The 23692-nt window shown below is 37.7% G+C and overlaps 1 protein-coding gene across 1 annotated transcript in view; it reads left to right on the forward strand.

The window, feature by feature from the left end:
- Positions 1 to 23692, forward strand: part of PARD3 (par-3 family cell polarity regulator) — a 392579-nt gene that overhangs the window by 224383 nt on the left and 144504 nt on the right. Inside the window, 4 exon segments of the mRNA XM_057380497.1 lie at positions 4895 to 5045; positions 11645 to 11834; positions 16567 to 16715; positions 17767 to 17811. Of these exon segments, the coding sequence (XP_057236480.1) occupies positions 4895 to 5045; positions 11645 to 11834; positions 16567 to 16715; positions 17767 to 17811 (535 nt within the window).

Raw genomic sequence — 23692 nt, forward strand, 5'->3', positions numbered from 1 at the left:
AAATGGTTTGCAGATCCCCAAATTTCTTCATGCATGTCTGTTCATCTTATGCTCCAGTTGAAAATGARCAAACTATGAAACAGAGAGAGGGAGAGTCATGATTCCAGACCATATAAGGACCTCATCATTCATTAAATAAATTGACTGGTAAATCAGTGAGAGAGGCTTTGCAAATGAGTGGTTTTATTATAAAAGAAACAAGCAAACRTCTTTCCTTTTCCAGTATGTGTTCRAGTATAAAATATTCAGCATCATTTTCCCCTGCATGCATTACCTAGTTACCTACTTTGAAATTCATATGACAAGTTTGTTTTTTTCCTTCTCACAAGACTAGATTAGTCTTGTGATGACCTTTTGGAATTTAACTGTCAAAAAGTCTTTAGCATCTTCTCCAAATACAGTGATTTCCCTGTTCACTCCCATCTCCAATCCATTGATAAAGCTGTTTATCAGCTTAAGCTGTTCCCAGCTCTGATTCCTGGGGAATCTGCAACTTGTGTCTATCCTGAAKATCAATCTTTATGTCCAATTCTTAAGCCAGAAAATGAAAATTTAGTCCAGTCCCATGAAAAGTTAGTTTCTTCAATGCCTTTGATACTGATGCCTTGATACAGAGTATTTTTATAGTATCTGTGTTGAAAAAGGAAGCTGGAGTATTTTGGACATCTTAACTACAGTGCACAGATAAGAAAGGAAAAAAAAGAAAGCTTGTAGAATAATTCCATGTGACAGAAAGAACTTCATTATTCTTGATGCAGYATAATATATAGCAAATTTGTATACTGACTTCTTTAACACACATAATGCTTGCATGGCTATATTTGGAAAATTTACTTTCTGAAGGAAAATGGGAGTCTGATTCTTGTTTCTTTATTTAAAAAAAAAAGTTTGTTTATGCCTTGAATATTTTGGCACTCTTCTTGTGCATAAACTTTTTCATATTTATGTGCATAACTTCAGATAGGATGGATGGTGGTGTTTAAGTATAAAGGACCTAATTATTTGTCCTTTTATCATCCAGATAAGCAGCAGCTGGGCTAGTTAGTACAGACAGTGCTTTAGCAAACAGCTGGTTTTTATCAGAATGACTAAGGGTCAGGGTAGAGACCTTTTTTATTTAAAAAGATTAAAATATTTTTTCTCTTTTTATCTTAAGAGAATGAAGAGAAAAGGAGCTACAGACAATCTAGCRTGGGAGGTTTTACTGCATTTTTATGAATATGATCATTTAGTATAGATCAGTGCCAAGATCCAGAGAGTGAACTCTTCTCTTTTCAGTCTAGAGAGAAGAAGGATCAGGATGGTCTTACCAGTCAGTGTCTATAAATACCAATGAGAGTAATAAAGAAGTAATAAAGAGCACTGATCCAGACTCTTTTCAGGCCTGCCAAGTGCCAGGACAAAAAGCAAGAGGCACAAACCAGAATAGAAGAAATTTCTTTACACCTAAGAAAAAAAAAAATTCTTCTTAAAAGTCAATAGTGGCACAACTTGCCCTGGGAAGGTGTTCAAAACCCAGCTGAGGAGGGCATTGTGCAACCTGCTCTTGTTAACCTTGCTTTGGGCAAGAGGTTGGATTAGATAATCTCCAGTGGTTTCATCCAACCTCAGTTGGYGTGTGACTCTGAGCTGGTGCACCAAGGAGTGTCCCAGCAGCTATTGATAGGGGCCAGTTGCCACATGGATTTCTTTCCTTGCCAGGCCTTCACTGAAATTAGGAATTTGTATGGCTTTGTTTATATTACCTACTCTTTGTCAGTTAATCGAACCAAATTATACCAAATACCACTAAGATTGGCTAAGAGAAGGAACTAGAATGTGCAGTTCAAGGTCTTWATTAGGAGTGCATCAGGAAAAACAAGTCTATTTTAACTGCAATCTTGCTTTGGACTGTTGGACTCTTTGTCTTGCCCACAACACAGTTTCCAAATTCTATGTTCTTTTTCTTGGACAAATTTTCTGTTAACAATRTAAGGAAAAGGCTTTTTGTTTTTCTTGTAAAAGCCAGTTGTCTAATTTTTGGTGTTTTATAAAAGACTTTGTATCTTTTGTAAAATATTTGTGTAGTTGGCTGTTGATGCTTTTGTTTAAACCCATCTTTTTTGATGCTAATTAGACCTGAAAAAAGTTATACTCATGGAAATTACAAATGATGTGATTCACTTTGCAAAACATGTCCATATTAATGCAACAATCCTGCTATTTTTTTTTATTTACCCTGCACTTTACTGTACTACCAGGAGTGAATTTCTATATACTTCTCTGATTCAGAGCGATCTTCTTGTCAGTGTCTTTCTGTAAGTCTCTTGAGATCTTTCCACAAATGATTTTAAAAGTTGATGGCTTGTCACATGAAGCAGGACTGTGTGATTTGGCTCGCTAAAAGCTGGACTTTTGTTACATAAAGTCATCAATACAGCACTGGGAGAATAAAWCCCAAAGCACTTTGATATTTTCACACCTTGTTTAAAGGCAGTGAAATAAAGGGTAGTTCATAATTTAGTACCTTTATCATGCAAGTTTAAGCTCTCAAGCAGTTTAATGTTGCTAGGCTCTTTTTTTCCTAAAGTGTTTTGGAAGTTAACATTTCTTTTCAAATTTGCCTTAGATTCCTTTATAATAGYGTCTACAAATATTGTTTAATTTACTTTTCAGTAAAGCTGTCAGTTGTAATCTGCAATTTAAAAAAACTAATAAAACAAATCCTCATTTCACAATTTAAACCTTATTGAGTCTAATTCACTTGCACTGCAAGTTTATTATTCTCCTGCAGCTTGACGTGCCTCCAATTGTAATTGTGTTGACCCTCCGATGCAGTAAATCTCCCCGGTGCTTATCAAACTGGGAGAGATAAGTCTACAATTTGGAACTTCATTAAATATCTCATTTATATTAAACAGATGATGGCTTTGAACAGAAATAATAATTTTTACAGAGTCTGCGACCTCCCAATCGCGGTCTCTCCGACCGTAGCGTGGCGTTTCACATTCCCCCACCGCCGTGTGCCGGGCGTGGCGCCAGCGCCCGCGTGTCGGGAAATGTCAGCCCATCGTGCTCTCTTCAAAGCCTCTGCTGGCCAGAATGGGGCCCAGTGCTTTGTAGCCCTTTGAGTAGATTTTTTWAAACTCTTTCATAGCATACATTTCTTAGTCATCTGGGGACTGTGGGTGGAGTGATTAATAATGGGCAGCTGTTCTGAAAAGAAAAAACAACCAACAAACACGTTGCTTGTTATTGTCATTCCTGAGTCTATGAGCTACTCCTCATGCTCGTGTGGAGATCAGTACTTGGAATAAGTGTTCCCAGTGGCTTCAGATAGTTTGCAGCGTGCTCAGTGTCTTTCAGTGTCTGGACCCCACTGTGTTTCAAAACATATGAAATAAATGCTGTGGGATTTGTGTAAGGACATTGTTCTTAAGTTATAACTATATGCTTCAATGTGAAGAGGGCTATTGGTGAGAAGAGGTAATACTTTGATGTGTGAGTTCATACTATTTTCCTACAAAATGCATCTATTTTTTACTATTTGTTTACTTTTTGATAGAGCTGAATTCAGCTCATGATGTTCAGGTGAATTGGTTTAATGGTCTTGGCAAAGCACCTTGGTAGCATTACTGAGAGGCCAGCAGGGTGCTGGAGCYCAGGGGAGCCAAGAGCTTTAGGGGYAKCRGGAAGGCTGGATGGTGTGRGGAGTCTCTTGTCTCTGTGGGSAGCAACTGGGCCCTGCTAAATTGGGCATCCTCCGTGGCCTGTGAGTGCCCAGGAACTCGTTTTCCTCATTCCCAGGGGCTGTGCTGACAGCAGAGCTGCCTGTGGCTGAAAGGGTGGATGAATCCAGCTAGATGATACCAAATTACTGTCTTTGCCTCTCATGGGCGCTGCTTTCCCCTGAGCTCTGATTCTCTGGGGCTCGCTAAGGAGAACTTGACTTTTTCCTGTGATTTTGAAAGATCTGGGAGGCAAATGTAGGRAAGCAAGGAATGACCAGCTTTTGCAAGCAAAGGCTGGGCTGGGAGGACACTCAGGGCAGTCCTCTGAAGGAGAGCAGCCAGGATGGGCAGGTGGCTGTATTTGCAGTCTGCTCTCCTGTGCACGTGGCCAAGCAGCCTGTGCCCATTGCTTCCACCACATCCTTCATCCAYCTTGTGATGCCCTGGCGAGTCTGGCTGCAGTTATGGTGGACATGGACCTTGCAGCTCCAGGGCTTTGAGGGCTGGGGTTGAGGGTGCCCCAGATCTTGCCAGGTCTAATTTTTGTGTCTCTGCCTGGATGCTGTAGCATGAGATTAGAGGAGTTTCCAGGYTGAATGAARCAYRTAMGAYCTCTTTATTCTGCAATCAGGAAACACAGAGCAAAGAACTCAAGTTACAAATAAAATTACGGTGAAGTCTCACAACTTTTGTGGTYTTTTTTTCTTTTGTTCCTAACTCTAAAACTTGTGAGTGTGATGATTGCRTTTGAAAGCAAGTTGCACCACTGTGGCACCAGCAGCCTAATTCCAAATGAGAGTTCCTGTTCCATGCTCCTGATGAGGGYCTTGTTGTGTCCAGCTGTCAGCATGGGGAAGATGGCCCAGCAGTCTGCTGATGGAATTGAAAACAGCCCAGCTGTCTGTTTAAGAAATTATCCAACAAAGAGACACCAAAATGGAATGGTTTTTTTCACCAATTTACTGCTGAAGGATTTGAAATTTGACAGGGCACCATGGGGGGTGCAGTGTAAAGGGGTTGTAAAGTTGGTCATTAGGCAGAGCTGTCATTACAAATTATCTCTGTCCAGCATGAGAAGTTCTAGCTCATTTGGTGCTCAGACAGGTCTAGGCCTTAGGCAATTTGTTACAGTTTCCCCATGTGGTTAGGAGACCCCGGGTGCTAATTTTCCCCTCTCTTTGCAGTTGGAATCACCTGGGAGCCCCTCCGGGCCAGAGCTGCCCATAGAGACGCTGCTGGATGAGCGGGAGCGGAGGATTTCCCACTCCCTGTACGGCGGCATCGAGGGGCTCAGCGAGTCGCCCACAAAGAACGTGGCGTTGAGCAGGATAATGGGTGAGTCAAAGCAGCTCTGCTAAGCAGGGCATGTTTTTATTTCTCTCTGTGATTCATCCAAGGGTGATTAATATGCTATGTGGGAATTGGGGAACATAGAGGTTGCACCGACCAACTTAAAATGTGCCTTGAAATTGTTCCACACAAGCCTTCTGGATAGTTAATGTGAGGATGAAAGTGAAGTGGGATTCTATAGTGAATTTTGTATTCTGTGACAGGTCACAAATGAATAATAGTAGCATTTAACATGGTCTTTCAATGTCTGGTTTGGGACAATAAATTACTGGCTGGTCGAGGCTCCGTGTTGCATCAAAGTCAGTGACTCATGGGAATTCATGATTTTTTTTCAGTATTTCTTCTCCTCTGTTTCAGTCCTACTWAAATACAAAAATAAAAAAGGCAAACTTGCATCCATTTATGCGTATTAGGGGACTAATTTATTTGAATTTTTGCTTTGCAGGAGACCAATTTTAAAACCTCATAACTAATTTTAAGCRTCCCTTGTGTAGATTCTGTGCCCTACCATCTGCATGGTCCCAGTGGATAATGAGGTTATTAGTGGCTGCTCTGCAGCAATTCACCTTCTGATGTACAGAGCTAGGTAATAAAGACTTGCCTTGCCACAGAAGTGGTTGGATTTACTGACTAGGATGGGATTAGTTTGAAAGGATTTTCAAGTTTAAACACAAAAAGCAGCTTGATGAAAATAACTCCTGACAGAAGACGCGACGATTGCTCGCTTGAGTTGCAAGTTTTAAACAAAAGACATGGCCATTAAATCTGGGACTTTTTAGTGTATTATATACACAGAATATATKAGAAAATGCTGCTATAAATTTGATACGAAGCAAGGTTTAACTTAGTTTTCAATTGCTTTCGGTTGGTTTTCAGCCTTAAARAAATACCACTTAGGCTTTTCCAGCCAACAGTTTGTATATATTTTTCACCCTGTTTAGATTTGGTGGGGTTTTTTTACCTTCTGTTTGCTCCTTTTAATTATTTTTGTATTTTGGGGTTTGCATTGCTTTGTGGTAGCAGAATAATACTGTTGGTAAACTCTCTGAATATCCACAAGTTTGCTATTCAGGGTATTTCTTCCATTAAGTATTTTGTTCTTTTTTTGTGCATTTGGGCAACAGTAATTAGAAACAAATCACATTCTATTCTATTGCATTTCATTTTGTGCAGCTTGGAAGAAAAAATTGTTCACATGAAAATCAAGACAGTGTGAAACCTTGTCACCCAAAGTCATATGCTCTTAAAGAGAACAATTTAGAAAAACTGTATTTGTTTATCAACAAATTTAAGGAGTGATAAAATAATTTGAAGTCTTTAACACTACTCTCCCCTAGAAAGAACTAGTTCTTGTGGTGTCAAGGCTTTAGATAAAACACTTGCAAAGCACTGCCTTCTGCTTTTTCCATCAGTGCTGCGGAGGATTTACACAAAGAGCTCATAGAAGTGTTAGCAAATTATCACTTGAACACCTTGTCCATTGATGGGAGAAGGAACCTCAGAGAGTGTGGATGCACGTGTGTCAGCAATGCAGCTGCCTTTGACATCAGAGGAGCACAATACTTGCCATGCCAAATTGAGCTAGTAGTTCATAGGTTTGGTATCATCCCCTTCAGCAGTAGCCACTAATTGATGTTTCAACGACAAAAAAAAAGTATTTCCAAAGCTATTAAAATCTAATGCTTTTAGATACCTCTGCATTTTAAAGATAGGCAGAAAAAAAAATCTCATTGTGCATTTTGTAAGTTTTTTATAACCTGAGTTTAATATTTTAATTTCCTGTGAATCATCGTTTTTCTGAATTGTTTCAGGGATCAGGAACTGTGTAGAAATTGGTTGACTGTGACTTAAATCCATTGAATCTTTAATGGAATCACTTTAGTGGAAAATCAAATTGTATCTGAACCTCATAGTACATGTGATCTAGTGGTTTGTAACTAAAAACTGGTCTTTCCAGGGTAGGATTGTTCTCATTTGTAATCATAGCAGCTTCACAGTCCTGTGATGTTTAAACAGGTTTTTGGGGAATGGTCAGTTTTCTAATAGACTATTTTTTTCTGAATTAATCAGTACCACTAAACTAAAACTGCAGTGTTCATGATCTTTTGCATGCAAGTTTTCTTGCAGTGCCATGCAACAGAGAGGYATTTCCTGTTAGGAGAGATAGGTACAGTTTTTTGTTTCAGAGTTGGTAACATTTTTAAGACTCAGTCATTTATTATGCARTGGAATCCCTGTCCCTTTTGGCATGGATAATGAGAAAAAAAAGCAGGGCTTGTTTTATTTACTTCACAAAGTTTGTGTGGTGTCACATGAGTCTTCCTCTCTTGAAAATTGGCCTAAAAGTGAGGATTAGTCCTGTGAACAATCTGGGTGAAGAACACTGGAGTCTGTAACTTCCCACACTGCTCCTGCCCATGGGTCCTGCTCATTTTGGGGAAACAAACCCAAAGGAATGCTCCTTGCAGTTCTGGTTCCCTGGAGTGCTCTCCCCATATCAAGAAGTGCTCTGATAGGCTCTCTGAATCATTTGATGTCTTTTGATTTACCCCTCAATTGGTTTAACTATGTAAACTTTTAGTACTCAGTACTTTTTAGTGAGGAGGTGACAGTTTGTTTTCATGGGTGAAGGGTTAGGTCTTTCTGCTGCTTTTGCTTGTGSATGGGTTTGAGTTTTCTTCCTTCCTAAGTTAGATTATTCAAAAGTAGTAATCACAAAGTCTGGAAAATGCCTGCTAGTTTCAGTGATTGTTTGAAGTTGGAACAAAGATTTTAAGAGTGTTTTGTTTCTTTTAAATACCATTAATGTAATTTCAGGAAAAGTATTTAAGACAATTTCCTTACTCTTTTGTAACTGACAAGCAAGAGCTGGCTGTCAGAACCTTGCTGTGAGAGTGGGAATAAAAATACCGATTTTAGGATGTGATTTAAATTATGTAAAACAATGTTTGCTTACTGCAATAAGGCTACATGAATCCTTTCATGTTTCTGAKGATTCTCATGTTGATCTACTTTTTTAGGTGATTATTGCTATTAGAGGTTTTATTATGCTTTTTCATTTGATAATATTTCATTGAAAATTTTGAATTTTTAAATTTTGAAATAGCACTGAAAAGATATGACTTTCTTTGTTCAGGGAATGTTTTTGGTTTGAAGGAGATGGGATTTTTTTATTTATACAAATTGGGTCTTCTCTTTTCAGAGTGAGATGGCTGTAATAACCTATGTGTTTATTTATTTTAATATTTCCAGGTCGCATGTTGTTAGTATATTCAGGATAACAACTGGGTTGTATTGGTTTGCTTGGCTCTGCAATTAAAAATTCAAGTCTTCTTTTGACACACCATTCTTGCATATCATGCATTATGCTCCTGAGTTTTGCAATACACAAATTCATAGCTGCCATCTATATAAATTATTCTTATTCAACAAACAGCTTAGCGCAAAGTCCTCTTTCATCTCTTTCTTCTAGTTTTCTCTAGTAGCTGATATTTTTTTAATGAACGTGGTGGGTTTTGTTGCTAATGGTGACTAAACAGAAGTTATTTATCAGGGGGTACACAGAATAACRGTTACTTGCACTGAATCTGCTTTTCTTCCTGAAGGATCCCCCAGAACTCTGTAAAATTTGACAGTTTCTACACAACAGGAAATGCTTTGTTCTCTACATAAATAATTGTTATCTTAAGGATAGAATCAGGAGGAAGCACTATGGAAAAAATTTAGTAGAGTGTGTGTGTCAGTGAAATGAAAATAACCCTTTACAATCAGAATGTAGTTCCTTGGCCAGGAATCTCATCAGAATGTGGTGCTCTTGTACAATAGTTAACAGATCTGCACACTTTATTGAAATCCAAGCCTGGGTAGAGTGGAGAAGTTTTTGTCACTCTCCAGTCATTCGTTGTACTATTGGTCTGAATCCCACAGTATCAACATGCTCATGAGTCGCTCACAAAGTAACACTGGGTTCTGAACATATGGTGAGAGTGCTGGACAGATTTTGTACACCATCTTTTAAAGAGAAAGCARTAGCAAAAGCACAAGGACCATGCCAGAGAGAGTTCCATAATAATGCAGTGTCAGTATGGGAGCCAGGTTAGCCCAGCAAACATATTAACCTAACTTGAGAGAATTTCAAAATTTAAAAGGACCTGGAGCAGTTTAGTTCTCCATGAGTAAGCCTGTTGTTCATACTGTGTGCTATGTATGCTCAGGGTTTTTTGCTTCATGTTGGTGGTTTAATTGAGGTCCAAACTATTGTCTGGTGTATTATAGGTGTATAATAGGTTTGAAGTGCTGCTGCTTGGCATATTTTTCCTTGTAGGATGAAAATCCTCATAGACCTGGTAACCATTCGGTACTGGAGTCCTGAGACTTCTTTTTGTGCACAGACAGATGGGAACCCTTCTTACACAACAGCTTGGTGTGGTTCTCAGGCTGTGCTTCTTTAGATCCGTAACTTGTCCAAGAAGTTTGAGCATCATTGTCCTAAGATGAGAAACACTTGAAAGAGAGAATGTTTTGCTTTGCTTAGTACACTGTCCAAAATACTTTGTGTTATTACAGATTACCTCACTGAAGTTGAGTTAATATATGCAAAACTGGACTTGAAGAGTAGTCAGAGTCTTAAGTTTCATAGCATTTTTCTGGCCTGAGGGAAAATTGCTTTCTTGAAGAGGTTTGTAGACAAGTTGAGCAGTGCTTTAGATTTGTAGATCAGTCAAATATATTGAAGATTACTGGGTTTGAAGTTTCTTTGATGTTTCTGTGTAAGATTTCTCACAACACTTGTGGAGTTAATTCTCCAGGGCTATTTTATGTCCACTTCTGTAGAGTTCTCTACAAAGGATGTAATGAGTCCAGTGCTGAGGTTTGTCTGACCATCTGCTGGAGGTGAAACCTTTCACCTGTTTTTGCTTCATCTGCAATGAAAAGCATAGGCACGTCAGATGGGTTTTCTCCTAAATTCCAAAGCAACTATTAAAATGTCAGTCTTCGCCCTTGTCAGATATAAAGAAGGCTAGAAAAGTTAAAAGTGTTACTGATTTACTGTAGCCTCTCAAATGGGAAGTTCAATCTGCTGAATGCCATAAGGTTATACCTTTTCACAATCAATTCTTTGGAGACATTATTAACTACAGAGTTAACAGTCTTGTAGGCATTATGTTTGGAAAGAAGTACATTACCAGGCTAAATATTAACCTGTCCATCAAAGGAACTATTGCTGGGCAGAATCAGCTGTTATGCAAACTGCATACATTCATTTCAGTTTGACAGTGATGAGATGTTCACCATGCAGTACCTTTTGCTTCCAGCCACGTTTTCASCCTTCTTTAATGATCCCTTTTGAAGCCAGTTTTCTTCTCTGTGGAAAGATGTTCAATGGTATTACCTAGTGCAGTGAGGATTTTACATAGCTCTTCGCACACAGGGTTTTGTTCTTTCGTTTGTTTGGTTTTTAATAATTGCATGCAAAGGTAGTGGTGGTAATTGAAACCTTCCTAGAAAAGAGAAATTCTTCACATTTTTCCATATCTATAGTGATATAGTAAAGTGTGGAAATAATTGATGTGTCCATWGAGGCAGTTTATGTTATGGAAATAGAAGTTTTGTGATATGTTACTCTAGTGCATCATGCTTTAAGAATAATTTACAGTTTGTTGTCAGATTAACAGTTGATTAAGCTAGTGTGTTTCTTCTCATGAGATATGACAATTCAATTAATTGTTTTAGTAAGATCATACCATCTTTTATGTTCTACTCTCACAAATTTACCCAATGAAATCTGCCACTGAACAGACTAATGTTGAGTCTTTATTAGGTCACTTTCTTGTATTTGATGGTTCTTGTTTAAGCATTTTAAYGGAAGTGTTAAAACTTAATTGAATTTACTGGTAATAGAATTTGGTAATTTTTTTTCCCCAAATTTTGCATGTGTCCACTTTGCGGCATCAGTTGAACAGGTTCTCATATCATGAGGGCGGGRCTGATCGGGAAGTGACTGAGCTTCTGTTAGTCCTTACGGAACCTATTCTTTGTTTCAACCAAAAATTATGGTACAAGAGGAGATACTGTCCTCTGGGAGAGGTGCCTTTGAGCAGTTCCTCAGCCAGCACTTGAGACTTAAGGGCACAGAAAGAAACAGGGGAGGTTTCCTCTGAACATCAGGAAACAGTTTTTCAGTGTGAGGGTGACCATGTACCGCCACAGAACAGGGAGGTGGTGCAGAAGAAATACTACAAATCAATTTGTTTGGGGTCTAGGGTACATGGCTGTAAGTCTGCTTGAGTGGAAGGGTTGGAGCAGAAGAGAGATCCCTTCCAAACCTAAACCCTTCTGTGACCCCATGGTCTCGCAGTAGGCCACAGGAGAAACAACTGGTGTGCATCACTTTTCACACCTCTGCACAGGAAGATGTGTACAAAGTGAGACACTTTAATTTTATTATCTGCATTGTGTCACTCTTATCAGTAGCTCTGCAGTTTGACATAACCTTTTATCAGCTGTGATTATGTATTTTTCAAGGTGCACTCTCTGCACTCTGCTGTTACTTAGTTTTGGGTTTTTTTCTCCCTTTTGTTCAGGTAAATATCAGCTGTCTCCAACAGTGAACATGCCCCAGGATGACACTGTCATTATTGAAGATGACAGGCTGTCGGTCCTTCCTCCTCATCTCTCTGACCAGTCATCATCCAGTTCCCATGATGATGTCGGGTTTGGCACTGTTGATGCTGGTGGATGGGCTAAAGCTGCAATTAATGAGTCAACAGACTGGTAAGAGCATGGTTTAGTGGAAGGGAAAAAGAGAGAGCTGTGGTTGCATCTTTTCCTTTAGATACATTTTGGCTACTGCTAATATTAATTTTTTTTGGTCATATTTGGATTTTACTATTTTCAAACTGATAATTGTCCCTCTTTCAGGGAGAAAGTCTGTACAAATACTTCCAGTTRCAGTTTTGTGCTGTGCTAAAGCATATGTGTAGAAATGTTGTTTAGACATTGTTGCTTAGTTATTTTGATGATTTAATTTTAATTTAAWTGCCAACTGAGCTAGCTTTTGTAAAAAAAGAAAGAAACTTTKCAAAATTTAAACACTTGAGTTTGTGAAAGATGAAAGACTGGTAGGAAATTTTAATTTATAAAGCTTGCTGTAAGTATTTTTAGTCTGTAAAACAAAGACTTTTTTTTTTATATTCCACTGGATATCTAAGATCCTCTCAATACTTCTGTATCCTTACTTGTTTGTCATAATAATGCACAAATCTTTTAAATCTATTGTGAAATTGTGAAAAAAAAATTGTTATGATTTCTTCATTATGTATGAAGAAATACTGTTCATATTGTCAGATGATTTGCAAAGACAATGTACTGTAATAGCTGTACATTGAAATATACAGAAAGTAACAGTTCCACATTTGAAACTATGGAAACTATGGAAAGTAACTTTATATGTTTAATCCATAGGAAAAATAATTGTGGATCTTAGGTTGACTCTATGATTACTTGAATACATTTTAATATAAGAGTYTTAATGAGAAATACGTTGAGCTCCATTATTGACTCGCTTAAGTTCTGGCAAAGAAATACTGTTTATTGCTTAGTTAGTACAATTAATACAGATCTAAGATTTAATTTACAAGTCCTGTAATTATCTATAGTAATAGCAAAATAAAAGCCCACCTCTGTTCTCTGCTACTTCTTGAAGCTAGATAATTACCACAAATGGTGTGAAGTACATGAATTTTCTTATTTTTCTTGTCTCTTGAGCCTGTTACGAATGTGTCAGCAATATCTTTAAAAAACAGCAATAGCACCTGTCAGCTGATATGCACCTGTCAGCTTCTTCTTTGCTTTAAACCAGTTTATTTCATCTTATATCCAGGAACTGAGTTCTGTATTTTAAGCACCGTTTTAATGATTGTATGAAAAGGTAATGTTTTCATCCTCGTTTGCTTTTTTTTTTTTTCTYATGGACAAGTCATACCTGTAATTTGGGCCCATGAAAAGTCCATTTGTCTTTTGTAAAAGCTTTTAGAGCTGAGAATCTGAGACATTCAAATAGAATTGTACTCAAGCCTGCACATAACAGCTTATTTCTGAGGGAGTATTTTTAGCTGAGTATGAGCAAAAATCTATTAAATAAAGTAAAAGCCCATTTGAAATCTGCAGATGCTTTTACATTGACTTTTGCAGTKTGTCTTGCCATTCATAGACTTCTTTGTAAATGAGGTAAGAGTTAAGAAAATAGGGATTAGATATTGTGGAACTGWTCACACTCAAAAAACTTTTTAATATATGTGTGAGAAACAGCAAAGTCTTCAGATACAATGGCACTTAAATGAGATCAGTGTCGTGCTTTGCTATCTAATGTATTCTATTTGTAAAAAAAAGTAAATAGCAGTAGAATTAGATGGTTGCATTAATTTCCTGTGCTAATGGATGAAGGARGACTTGTAAAACGAAGGTGCATTGTATGATTTTGCTGGAAGGCACAAAGGGTAAAACTAAGAATATGGATGAAGGGTTATCCAAACAAGAATGGCAGCTGTTCTGAATCACAGAAGAAAATGTAAGCTTTTTTAGCTTCACAATATCTCCCTAATCCTTGATGAAAATGTTATGAAAACAAAGGGGCAATAAGACAGGATTAATAMATGGAATTTTAATAACATTGAGGGTCAGAAGACGGTTAAATTCTTTTAAGGATCAGCTGTCATTCCAGAAATCTTATTTGTTAAGTATTCTAGAATATAGTAAATTGCATTTGGCATTGCTTAATGACTTGCACTAAATTCACCTTCTGTCTTTTATTGTGTGGTTGAAAAATATTAAAATGAGGCATTTTTAGGGGCACTAGTTCCTCCTCTGTGCTCATTGCCTTTTACACTTGTGGCTCTTCATTAGAACTTTTGAATACTTTTGGACAATGTACCTGCATTCAGACCCCTGTGATCCACTCCTCCYTTAATTACTAAAACACTCATGGGTCATTAATTATAGAAGTAAAACAGGATGTGAAAATTCAGAACTCTACAYAAAGCTCAAATAAAGGTGCTCAGTAGCACATTTAGTGTGCAGGATCCTATGCAAACCTGGAATAATAATTCCCTTAATAAGTGTGTGTGGAAGGGAGGTGTGACAAGGTCAGATCAGGGGAACAGAGAAAGAATCTAAAACTGTGTCAGTGGAAATGCTGTGTTCCAATCTCCCAAATTCCCAGTGGATGATGCCATGTCCAGACCCTGTTGCTCTCTCTGGGACCTTTTCAAGTGGTGTCCTTTTCAAGTTATATTTGACACTGGAGTTCTAGTCTGTTCTTAGGACTTCAATATGTAAGTGTGTGCTGTGTTTACATGGAAATGATATTCTGCCCTACTAGAAGTTTTATATMGGTGGATCAAAGCAAGCTCATGTGAAAAAAGAAGCATACAGCCAAAACAAATAATTTTAGAAGTTCACCMTTTCTGAAGAAAGTGTCACAGGATACATTTTGTTCAGCAAGATGAAGCCGGTCATTTTAACAAATGTGAGCCTGTGCTAACAGATGTTGCTGGATAAAATTCTCACTTAGTAAAACCACATTTTTCTGGCCTTCAGAGACAGGGCTGACTAGCAGGGAGCCAGAAAATTCTGTRTGGCCTTGGGAAAGTCAATTATGATCTGATTATGAAAGGTGTTGAAACCCTGTAAGTTCAGTTTGAGTCACTTTGGAGAACCTTTTCAGATTTAGGTGGTTCTTATTCAGCTACGTGTTGGACTKCTATAAATGCTACAAGTGTATATTGGCCTTGTCTGTTTTACCTTTCTATCRTGTGGAGATAATTTTTTCCCTATTTTGTGGGAGTGAATGTGAGGACTAAATAGTTATTTTTGAGTTTGGTCTCTGATTCATCAGAGCTTTTAAGCATATGCTTCAGAACATTGCTAAATTGCACAGACATCTCTGAAATAGTTGCAGTAATTAAATGTAAAACATTATGAGCCTGAGCCAAAAACATTAAAGTCAAAAGGCACTTGACATTGGCTTTATTCAGATAAGCTCTGATCCCGCTCACACTGAAGTATTATGTGCTTGTCACTAGCACATATCTTATTATTTGTAAATCTGCCATTACTAGACTGAATTTCTTCTTGGCTGCCTGGTAATAAGGATGGTGATTTTCATCCTTTATGCCTTTTCTTMATGACTTTGGGCACTTTTCCTTACCTGTTTTCACTGTTTTGCCTAATACCCAAGTGTTTCTCGATCAAAGATACTTCTGTGAATTATAGTATGTGGCATACATAAACATGTGCATGTTACAGAATTTAAAAGTATAAGTTGATTTTTGCAGAAATTTGCTATTTGCCTGTTTCTCACTGGGAGTGAGATGTATTAGGTGTTATACCTAGCTCTTACAGTAAAAAGAATTCTTTTGAAACATTGTATTAAACAGTAAGATGTATGAACACAATATTTTGAATGGTATTTAGAAATCTCAATGACAAAATATTTTACTTTTTAATCTTGAAGTACAATGACAGTCAGGGGATTTTCAGGGCTCATTTTTCTGTAGTATAGATAACAATGATGCAAAATACTGATTTTTTTAGTATTTTGTACTTTTTGTGCCAGCTRAAGTAGAAATCAAAATCTGATCCCTTTTTCTAGGAGCCAGATCTTTTTGTGAATTTCTTTCATACTGTCTATTGGCAGTAAGCAATCTTGCCTTTTTTTCTAATGTTTTTAGCTTGCACACCAAATTTTGCCTGCATTCTTGCACTCATGATTCCGCCAGTGTTTGAGCACCATTAATGAATTTATCTTTGGCATGTTTCTGAGGCACGAAAACTGGACTCACTGAGCTGAGGTCACTTTAGGAACCTTCAAAAGGAACAAAAGGCAGTGCAGTTCCCCCTATTTCTGATTCAGTGGTGGATCCATTGTGGCATATACTTGTTCTATGGGGAAGCAGTGAGTAAAAATATGGTTGTTTGTCATAGCCAGGTTAAATGCAAGAGAAGCTGTGAAAAACTTACAAGAAATTTCACATAGGGAGAGAAATTTTAATGCAGCTTTTTTAAATGAAGTTTAAAGCTCTGTGGCTTTCAAGCAGGACAGTTTCTATTTATGCTTTACTAAAAACATTTTCTGATTWAAAAAACCCTTATAATTTTCTATCCATAGAATACATTTGTTTCTCAGGAAGAAAAAAGAACTGTTTTATTCTCTCTCAAAATATTACTGTGTTGGACTTTACATTCTGATAGAATATGTATAGTACACCAGATATGTATATCTTTCGTTAAAGCCAGAAGTGAAATTCTTGTTACTTTTTAACTAGAATTGTCTAATGCAGTGAAACGAATSCATTGTGTGTGTAACTGAATACTTGCAGTGGTGTATTTAAAACTGTGCACTTTATCGTTGGTAGAAATCACGTGCTAAATAAATGATTTTCTCTGAAGAGTGAAAGGTTGCGTGATCTTGATAAATGTTCGCATGATTTTTTTTCCCTTCCTACAGCACTCTTAGTCCAGATGTTGATCCAGTGCTTGCCTTCCAGCGAGAGGGTTTTGGACGCCAGAGCATGTCAGAAAAGCGTACAAAGCAATTTTCAGATGCCAGTCAGTTGGAGTTTGTTAAAACACGAAAATCCAAAAGCATGGATCTAGGTAGTGAGTGATGTTTTTTCAATTTTTTTTATTTGAACCTGATTTTCATGTTGTAAGTATATAGATTTTGTAATTCCAAACACATTGTGTATGTGCAGTACTACTGCACATAATGTCTACTTGTGGGCAGTAAAGTACTAACTTGAATGGCCAAGTGGCCTGGGTATTGTTCGTTGTTTGTAAATGTCCATACATTCAAATATCATAGCCCTCTGGATATATGGTTATACATAAACACTSTAAAAAGTATTTATTAAAATGGAGGTGAAAAGTGCATTTACCAATCCCCATAGAATAATTGTGTAAGACTGTACCACGCTGTGGTTCTGGGTAGCTGGGTTTATTCTCAGTCCATGATTATAATGCTGTAAGCCTTCACGGTCCTTCGTGGTCTCTCATTTTGTAGATGGATTAAGAATTAGAAAATGGGGCTCATCTGACATCTGTTTGAAACCCAAGTTTTAATATTTATATCAGAAGCCCTATAAAGTAGCAGGGGCTAAGACAGGCAATCAACTATGATCATTTTAACTGATAAACCAGCTGAGAATAAGTAATTGCTAACAAACCCATCAATTTTTCTGCCATTAAATTCAGACTCTGAAGTGCAGACTCTAGTAACCTTAAACAGTGAGTTTTGATTGTTTAAACAYACAAAATTCCCTACTCAGAATAATAAAATGTATGCAATTCCCTACTTTACAACAGTTGTGAATGTCTTGCCTACARTCCCTAATTCCCAAACTTGCTCAGGGTGCAGTCAGCTTGGAGGTGTTGACTTGCCTTGACTGTTTGCCGTGTGCTAACGTGTCAATAACATCCCGTACCTGCCTGTGATGTGAACATGACTGACACTGCATGAAGGTTACTAGTTTGCTGCCATTTCTACCCAGAATGTTTGCTTACTCTTGCAGTTTATGTGCATGAAGTAGGACAGTTCTAAGGTCCCCTAACTTGAAAAAAAAAAATTATGCAAACCAGAAGGAATGTTGAGTGCATGTGGGGCATGGGCACTAACTGGGCTAACCGTTATGCATTTACCTTTTAACAGTAGCTGACGAGACTAAGCTCAGTACAATGGATGACCAGAAAACAGGTAAGAATTGACAGTAAGGCTGTTGCTATAGAAACCTTGGTCAAAGCAGCTTACCACAATTACAGAACTGCCAGTCAAATTGCATGAAAACATGAATATTCCAGTACTTGCATGGCTGCTTTCTATTGTGAATAATCAAGTCGTACAGAGAAAGAAAATTTTCTATAGAGATAAGTATCCAGGGTAGTATATTCAGCCAGGTCATGCRTGTGACTGTGGGCAGACACCTGTTTCTACACCTTAAACTCATAAATATTCAGAGTTGTTTGGGGTTTTTTGTCCTTGTGAAAAACATCTTGGAAAATCTCCTCCTAGCTTCAAACTGTATTGCACAGAGAGATGATTTAGAAGAGTCGAGTGTTTGGCTATTACAGTGCTAACAGAGTGCTTGAAAATAATTATTTTAATTAGAAAACTGCTGCCTTTGCCTTAAGTGGTCATCAGATACAGGTTGTGTGTTGAGTTGAAGATTATTTGTGCAAGTTGATTTCCTTTTGGAGCTGAAATGTGAGCATCGTAACAGAACAAAAGAATATGTAAATAGAATCTTTTCCACATACCATTCATTGTAATATTTCACAAAATGATAATGAGAAATAGCTTTCAAGGCATATTTTTTTATTAGTAATTAAAATAATGCACCAACTGCAATTACGAACCTTTATGATTTATTAATATAAGTTAGCTTTTGACCTATGGAATGCTATTTTAATTAGGCTAGAACCAGAGGACACCACAATATTACTTAGCTCTAATTAGGAATGATTCACCTTTTTAACCTGAAAATATTATTTATTTTAGCATGATTTGAGGAGTAGTGCATTCCATACAGAATTTACATTTACTAATTCACAACTGCATCTCTGTTTTACTGGGCTTTATAACATGAGTAGAAATACTAAAAAGCTGTAAGTGATCAAGTGATAAAATTATAATTTTTATTTGAACAGATAAGTCTTCTAGCTTTTAAAATGTTGCAGAATATGGCCACAGTCTTGCAGCTTTGCAAATTAAAAATAAGTACACAAAATCAAAATGTATGAATGTTTTGAAGGATTAAAGCCATCAGAGTGTGAAAATATGAGTTGTGTTAATGGTTGTGGTAATAATCGGTGCTTAGGAACTGCCTTCACCCCTGACCATTATTCACATAAAAACAAGTTAAAGACCAAACTCAAAATGATCGTAAATTAATTTTCATTTTCTTAATAACCTGCCTAGTTGAATAGGATGTGATTAGAATGGTGTAAAACCTGTGTGCTTTAGTAAAATACAATGCTTAGGTTTTAAAAGTGTGTAGTGGTTTTGGTGGTATGAATAGAAAGTGGTATGAACTGTATGTGGGTTTTTTTGTTTTTTTTTTCTGTGTACCACATGGATTAAATTCCAAAAAAAGAGACAAGTCAGACAACTTGGGTGAAAGAGCATGACCGTGCCGTCTGGACTAGGCAGTTGCATATTTGGTGCACAGCAAATGTGCTGGAAAATATTTTCAATGGCTGGAAAAAAGGAAAAACACCTTTTGGTGTACTTTATTTATCTTGCGTGCTTTTAACCAGGTTTTGTATATAAACACTGGATATCTCCCATTACTGAAGATGGATGTGGCTGTTAAACAAACCACTTACTCTAGTTTGGCTTAAAAATTGTCTGGTTCTAAGAAAAAAAAAGCTTCGAATGTGTGGTGAACTATGCTTTAATGAACTATAGAAGCCAGAAAACTTCAACATGTATTTACTTTAGAAAAGATAAAAACAAACTCTGTTACTGTCACAGTAGGATTTAATAGTATTGGCTGAAAAGSAGAGCATGGAACTCTCCAGCTCGAGTAACTGTAATAGTTTTTTAATTATTTTTCTTTCTATAGTTCACTTGAAGTACATAATCCTTGCAGTGTTTACAGTTCATCCTAGAGGTTAGAAGTATATTCAGTAGCAATTGAGCATGGTTCATTTATAGAGTCATGAGCATACTGTAGCTCCAGGAGGTTATTTTGCCATGTATAGGTTATGAAAATGGAAAAGAAAGAAAAAAAAAAAAACGAAATAACATTTATTTAAATTACTTTTTGATTTATTTTTTTACACAATTTCACACTTTTTAATTAAACTTTTATTAAATGGAACCAAAATGAAACTGGTTTTGATGCAGTTTCTTGCTTTATTCCTCCCCTGCCTTCCCCAGATGAAGTGTTAATCTCTTAGTGTCTGAACTGAACTAGAAATGGAAGAATTTATCAAATGTAGTGGAGCAGATGTTTCTTAGTAAATAGACTCACTGATAATGTCCTTCAAGAAAATGTTTAGAAAGTAGGCTTTATGCCCTTGCAAAACTTGTTTAATGAAATCCAGAGAAGTTTCTGGCATCAGTTGCAGGTAGCATTTGACTTGACAGCTCATAAAAAGAATGTTACAGAAAGGAAAAAAAAAAAAAAGTAATTTTAAATGATTTAAAAGAATGTGCTGATGAAAAGTTTGCTTTATAGACTAAAATTAGTCACTGGACAAAACAKCATATATCCCTTAGCACCATGCGCTTTGCCTTTGCAAATCACCCAAGCAGATTTGTGTCACTGCATAAATAATTACCATGGGGTGAGATAAGGAGAGGCACAATGGGTTGTTAAACAGAGTCAGCACGAGGGAGAAACAAAGGATTTGRGATAGGGAGCAGCAAGCACATGGGCTTCCTGTGATGTGTGCATGTGTGTGAAATGTCTCGTTGGATCCGAATGCGCTGTGAGGTTCCGTCTCCGAGCCGTGGGAGAGGCGGTGCGCTGCATGAACAAGGGGTGGCTGCATGGCTGCGAGGGCAAGGCTTGGCCCTTGTCCCCAAGGGCTGGCCAGCTGGGGACACAGGGAGTGGASATGCACGTGAGGTGGGCAGGGATTGTGCTTGGCATGTCACAGAGCCTTCGGGAGATGGACGGGGTGTGGGGTGGCCGCGCTGCCGAGCGTGTGAGGAGGATGTGTGGCAGTCACGGCAGGAGGAATGCTGGGGTACAGAGGGATGAGTCTGCCTCAAAGGATATTTSTTAAGAAAATCATTGGAAAAGGAAATTTTGATAAACTTCAAATTTTTTAAATGATAAAAGAATCCCTTTCATCCTCAGTCATATAAATACGCTTTAGGTAGATGTGTCTTTTCCTCTCCTTTTTTTCTACTTTAAATTCTGGTGTCAAAATAGAAGTAGAACTCCTGAGCAGATAACGCTTCTGATGATTACCACCAGTGCTGTAAAGGCTGGAAGAAAATGCTGACATTTTTGTATTTAGAAGACGACGTTTTGATGTAACTCATAAATTTTAAACAGAATCCATTTTAAAGAAAGTTTGCTATTTTTTACCAGATTATGGGTAAACAACTGGCTTTCTGGCTGGTGAATTTTAGTAATAAATTCTTAACGCACTCAATTTACAGGGACACCTAACTGTATATTTTGAGAATAGTAGACCTGCTAACAAGTAGCCATAGAAGATAGTGAAGGTATTAAAATATACATAACTTTATGAACACACTGCTTAAATTGCTTGTGAAAAGAGATTTCTCCATTTAAGATTCTGCAACCTGTTCACATTTGTGTTCATGGCCACCCAAGTTCAATAAATATTCTTATCATTTCTGTAATCCATTATTAGTTTTACAGTACTCAACATTAGGTCATATCCCAGATGGGATATCCTTTGGGAAAACACAACCTACATAAATACAGTTCTCACAAAGGTCTGTATTGGGTGTCAGGAAATGGAAYTTTTTTATTGTTCTTTATGAACCTAAATGGGCACATAAATGCCTTCTTTATAATTACTGTTTACAAAAAGAGCCACTCAGTAATTAGGAAAAGATATATAAGCATTTCATTTGGAAGGTTGCAAAGCAGAATGTGGAATAAGGAAGTTTACAATAAGTTGCCATGTAAGAGGACACCCTTTCCTTTTGTATATGAAATTGGATCTGTCAAACAGCTGGTTTATATATGGCTGTCCCATTTCCTCTTTTTTCCTCCAAAATGTTGCATTTTTTTTTTTTGTCTCAAAGACGATTTTAAAAAAATAGAATCTTGAAAAGTAAAAAGCWAAATGAAGTCTCATTTCTTGTGTACTGCAGGTATTAGTGGAGGAATAGCAGATTTTAACATGGACTAAAAAGCAGACAGTTTTATAGGGCACTGTCTTAATTGGAGTGCTTTTACTTGGCAAAGAGAATATTATGTAAAAYGCTCGCCTTAGGCTTCAGCCCTTCTGAAGTTTGGTGATTCCAGGCTGCAGCCTGTTTGCACAGCTGGGAAGCCACCAAGCTTCCCTGGTCCCAGCTGGCCCTGTTCTCTCCCCAGCTATCCTCATGACCCTCAGCCCTCCAATAAGTTCAGGCTGTGTGTTAGAGGATGGCTGTTTCTAGGAGATAGGAGTTCATGAAGATAAAATTCCTTATTTGTTGAGGTTGCATTTATTTCTGGCCAAGGGTCCAAGCAGTGGGACTACAAACTGCTGGGGGAACCAAACTGCAGGAGTTATGTAGACCTGCGAGGGAGGATTTTTGGTTTGTTTCTGCTTACAAGTTATCAGTAGGGCAGCTGAAGGGGAATACTTTTGACAGCTGCTGTTTGAATTTATTTGATCKGAGGAATTTCAGTTTAATGTAATTGCTCAGACTATTAATAGCTGAATAGAAAATTAAAGCATTCGCTGCCTTGCTCTGTCTCATACCAAGTTAAAAAATGACATGGAGAAGGCTTGCAATTCTGCTGTTGAGCATCTCTTCTGTGCACCAAACATCCCCCTTTCCTCCCCAACCAATATTAAATAGTTTTAGTAGTGAGAAGCAGTTTTCCCCAATCTGAGTTAACTTCATATACCTTACATAAAGAGCAGTGGCAGATGCTGTCTCTCTTCTCTTTGCTGCTATCTACCAGAATAGGGGTCATCTTCAGAACTTTGTATTATTCTGAGATAAACACTTAAAAGAGGTAGTTTTCCTTTATTACACCTTTATTCACACCTATTCTTACTAAGCTACTGTTCATAGTTCCTGGGGATTCAGGTCTTAGCTCTGGCTGTCAGTGGTGGCTGGCTGTGAAATTTATCTTTCTGTGCCTCTGTCAGATAAGGATACTGATGYCAACTGGGTAAGAGCCCAACACCTGGGACTGCTGTGGTACCACAACAGTTCTCTTTTCTACTCCCTTTGAGTGGAGGAAAAGTGAGTATTTCATACTACAGGTGAGGGCTCTGGTCTCATAATTTGAGGAATTGTAGCCATGATAATATTGTCCCACCTCATCCTGCTTTCCAGTYCCAAGTCCTATGGAAAATCTAGCTTAGACTGTACTCTAGCTAAGACTTCCACTTTGGAATAAAATCACTTCAAGTAAATGTAGTGATTTCTCTTTCCCCAAAAGATTCTTCTTAGTTTGAACATTAATATGAGATGTAATYGGACAATTGTCAGGTGATTTGCACTGTGAGTGGTTATCTAAGAACAAAGGCTGTACACGTAGTCCACAAACCTGAGAAGAAAAGTCTGGATGAAGAAAGGCTTTAGCAGAGCACTGCCTGGGGCTTCCTTGGCACACCCTGGAGATGCTGCACTGATAAGGGCTGCCCTCAGCCCCAGCTGCAGTAGTGCTGCCCAAACCTTCATTCCTCGTGACTGCCAGGGGTGTGTTTATTTTCCAGCTGGATAACTGGTATTGGCCATTTTATTGGTTCCTTTCCACCAATTATTGTTGAGCAATTTCACAAAATCTGAGCAAGTCAGCTGATACTTCTCAGAAGCATTTAATTATGAAATTGTTAGCAATTTGCTGTAAGTCTTTAAAACCTAAACAAACAGCAAATTCCTTGAAACCAGAGGTCAGGCTGCTTTGCAAGACTTACTCTAC

The sequence above is a fragment of the Malurus melanocephalus genome, unplaced genomic scaffold, assembly GCF_030028575.1.
Source record: "Malurus melanocephalus ecotype Western Australia unplaced genomic scaffold, MMel_1.1 scaffold_454, whole genome shotgun sequence".
Lineage (NCBI taxonomy): Eukaryota > Metazoa > Chordata > Aves > Passeriformes > Maluridae > Malurus > Malurus melanocephalus.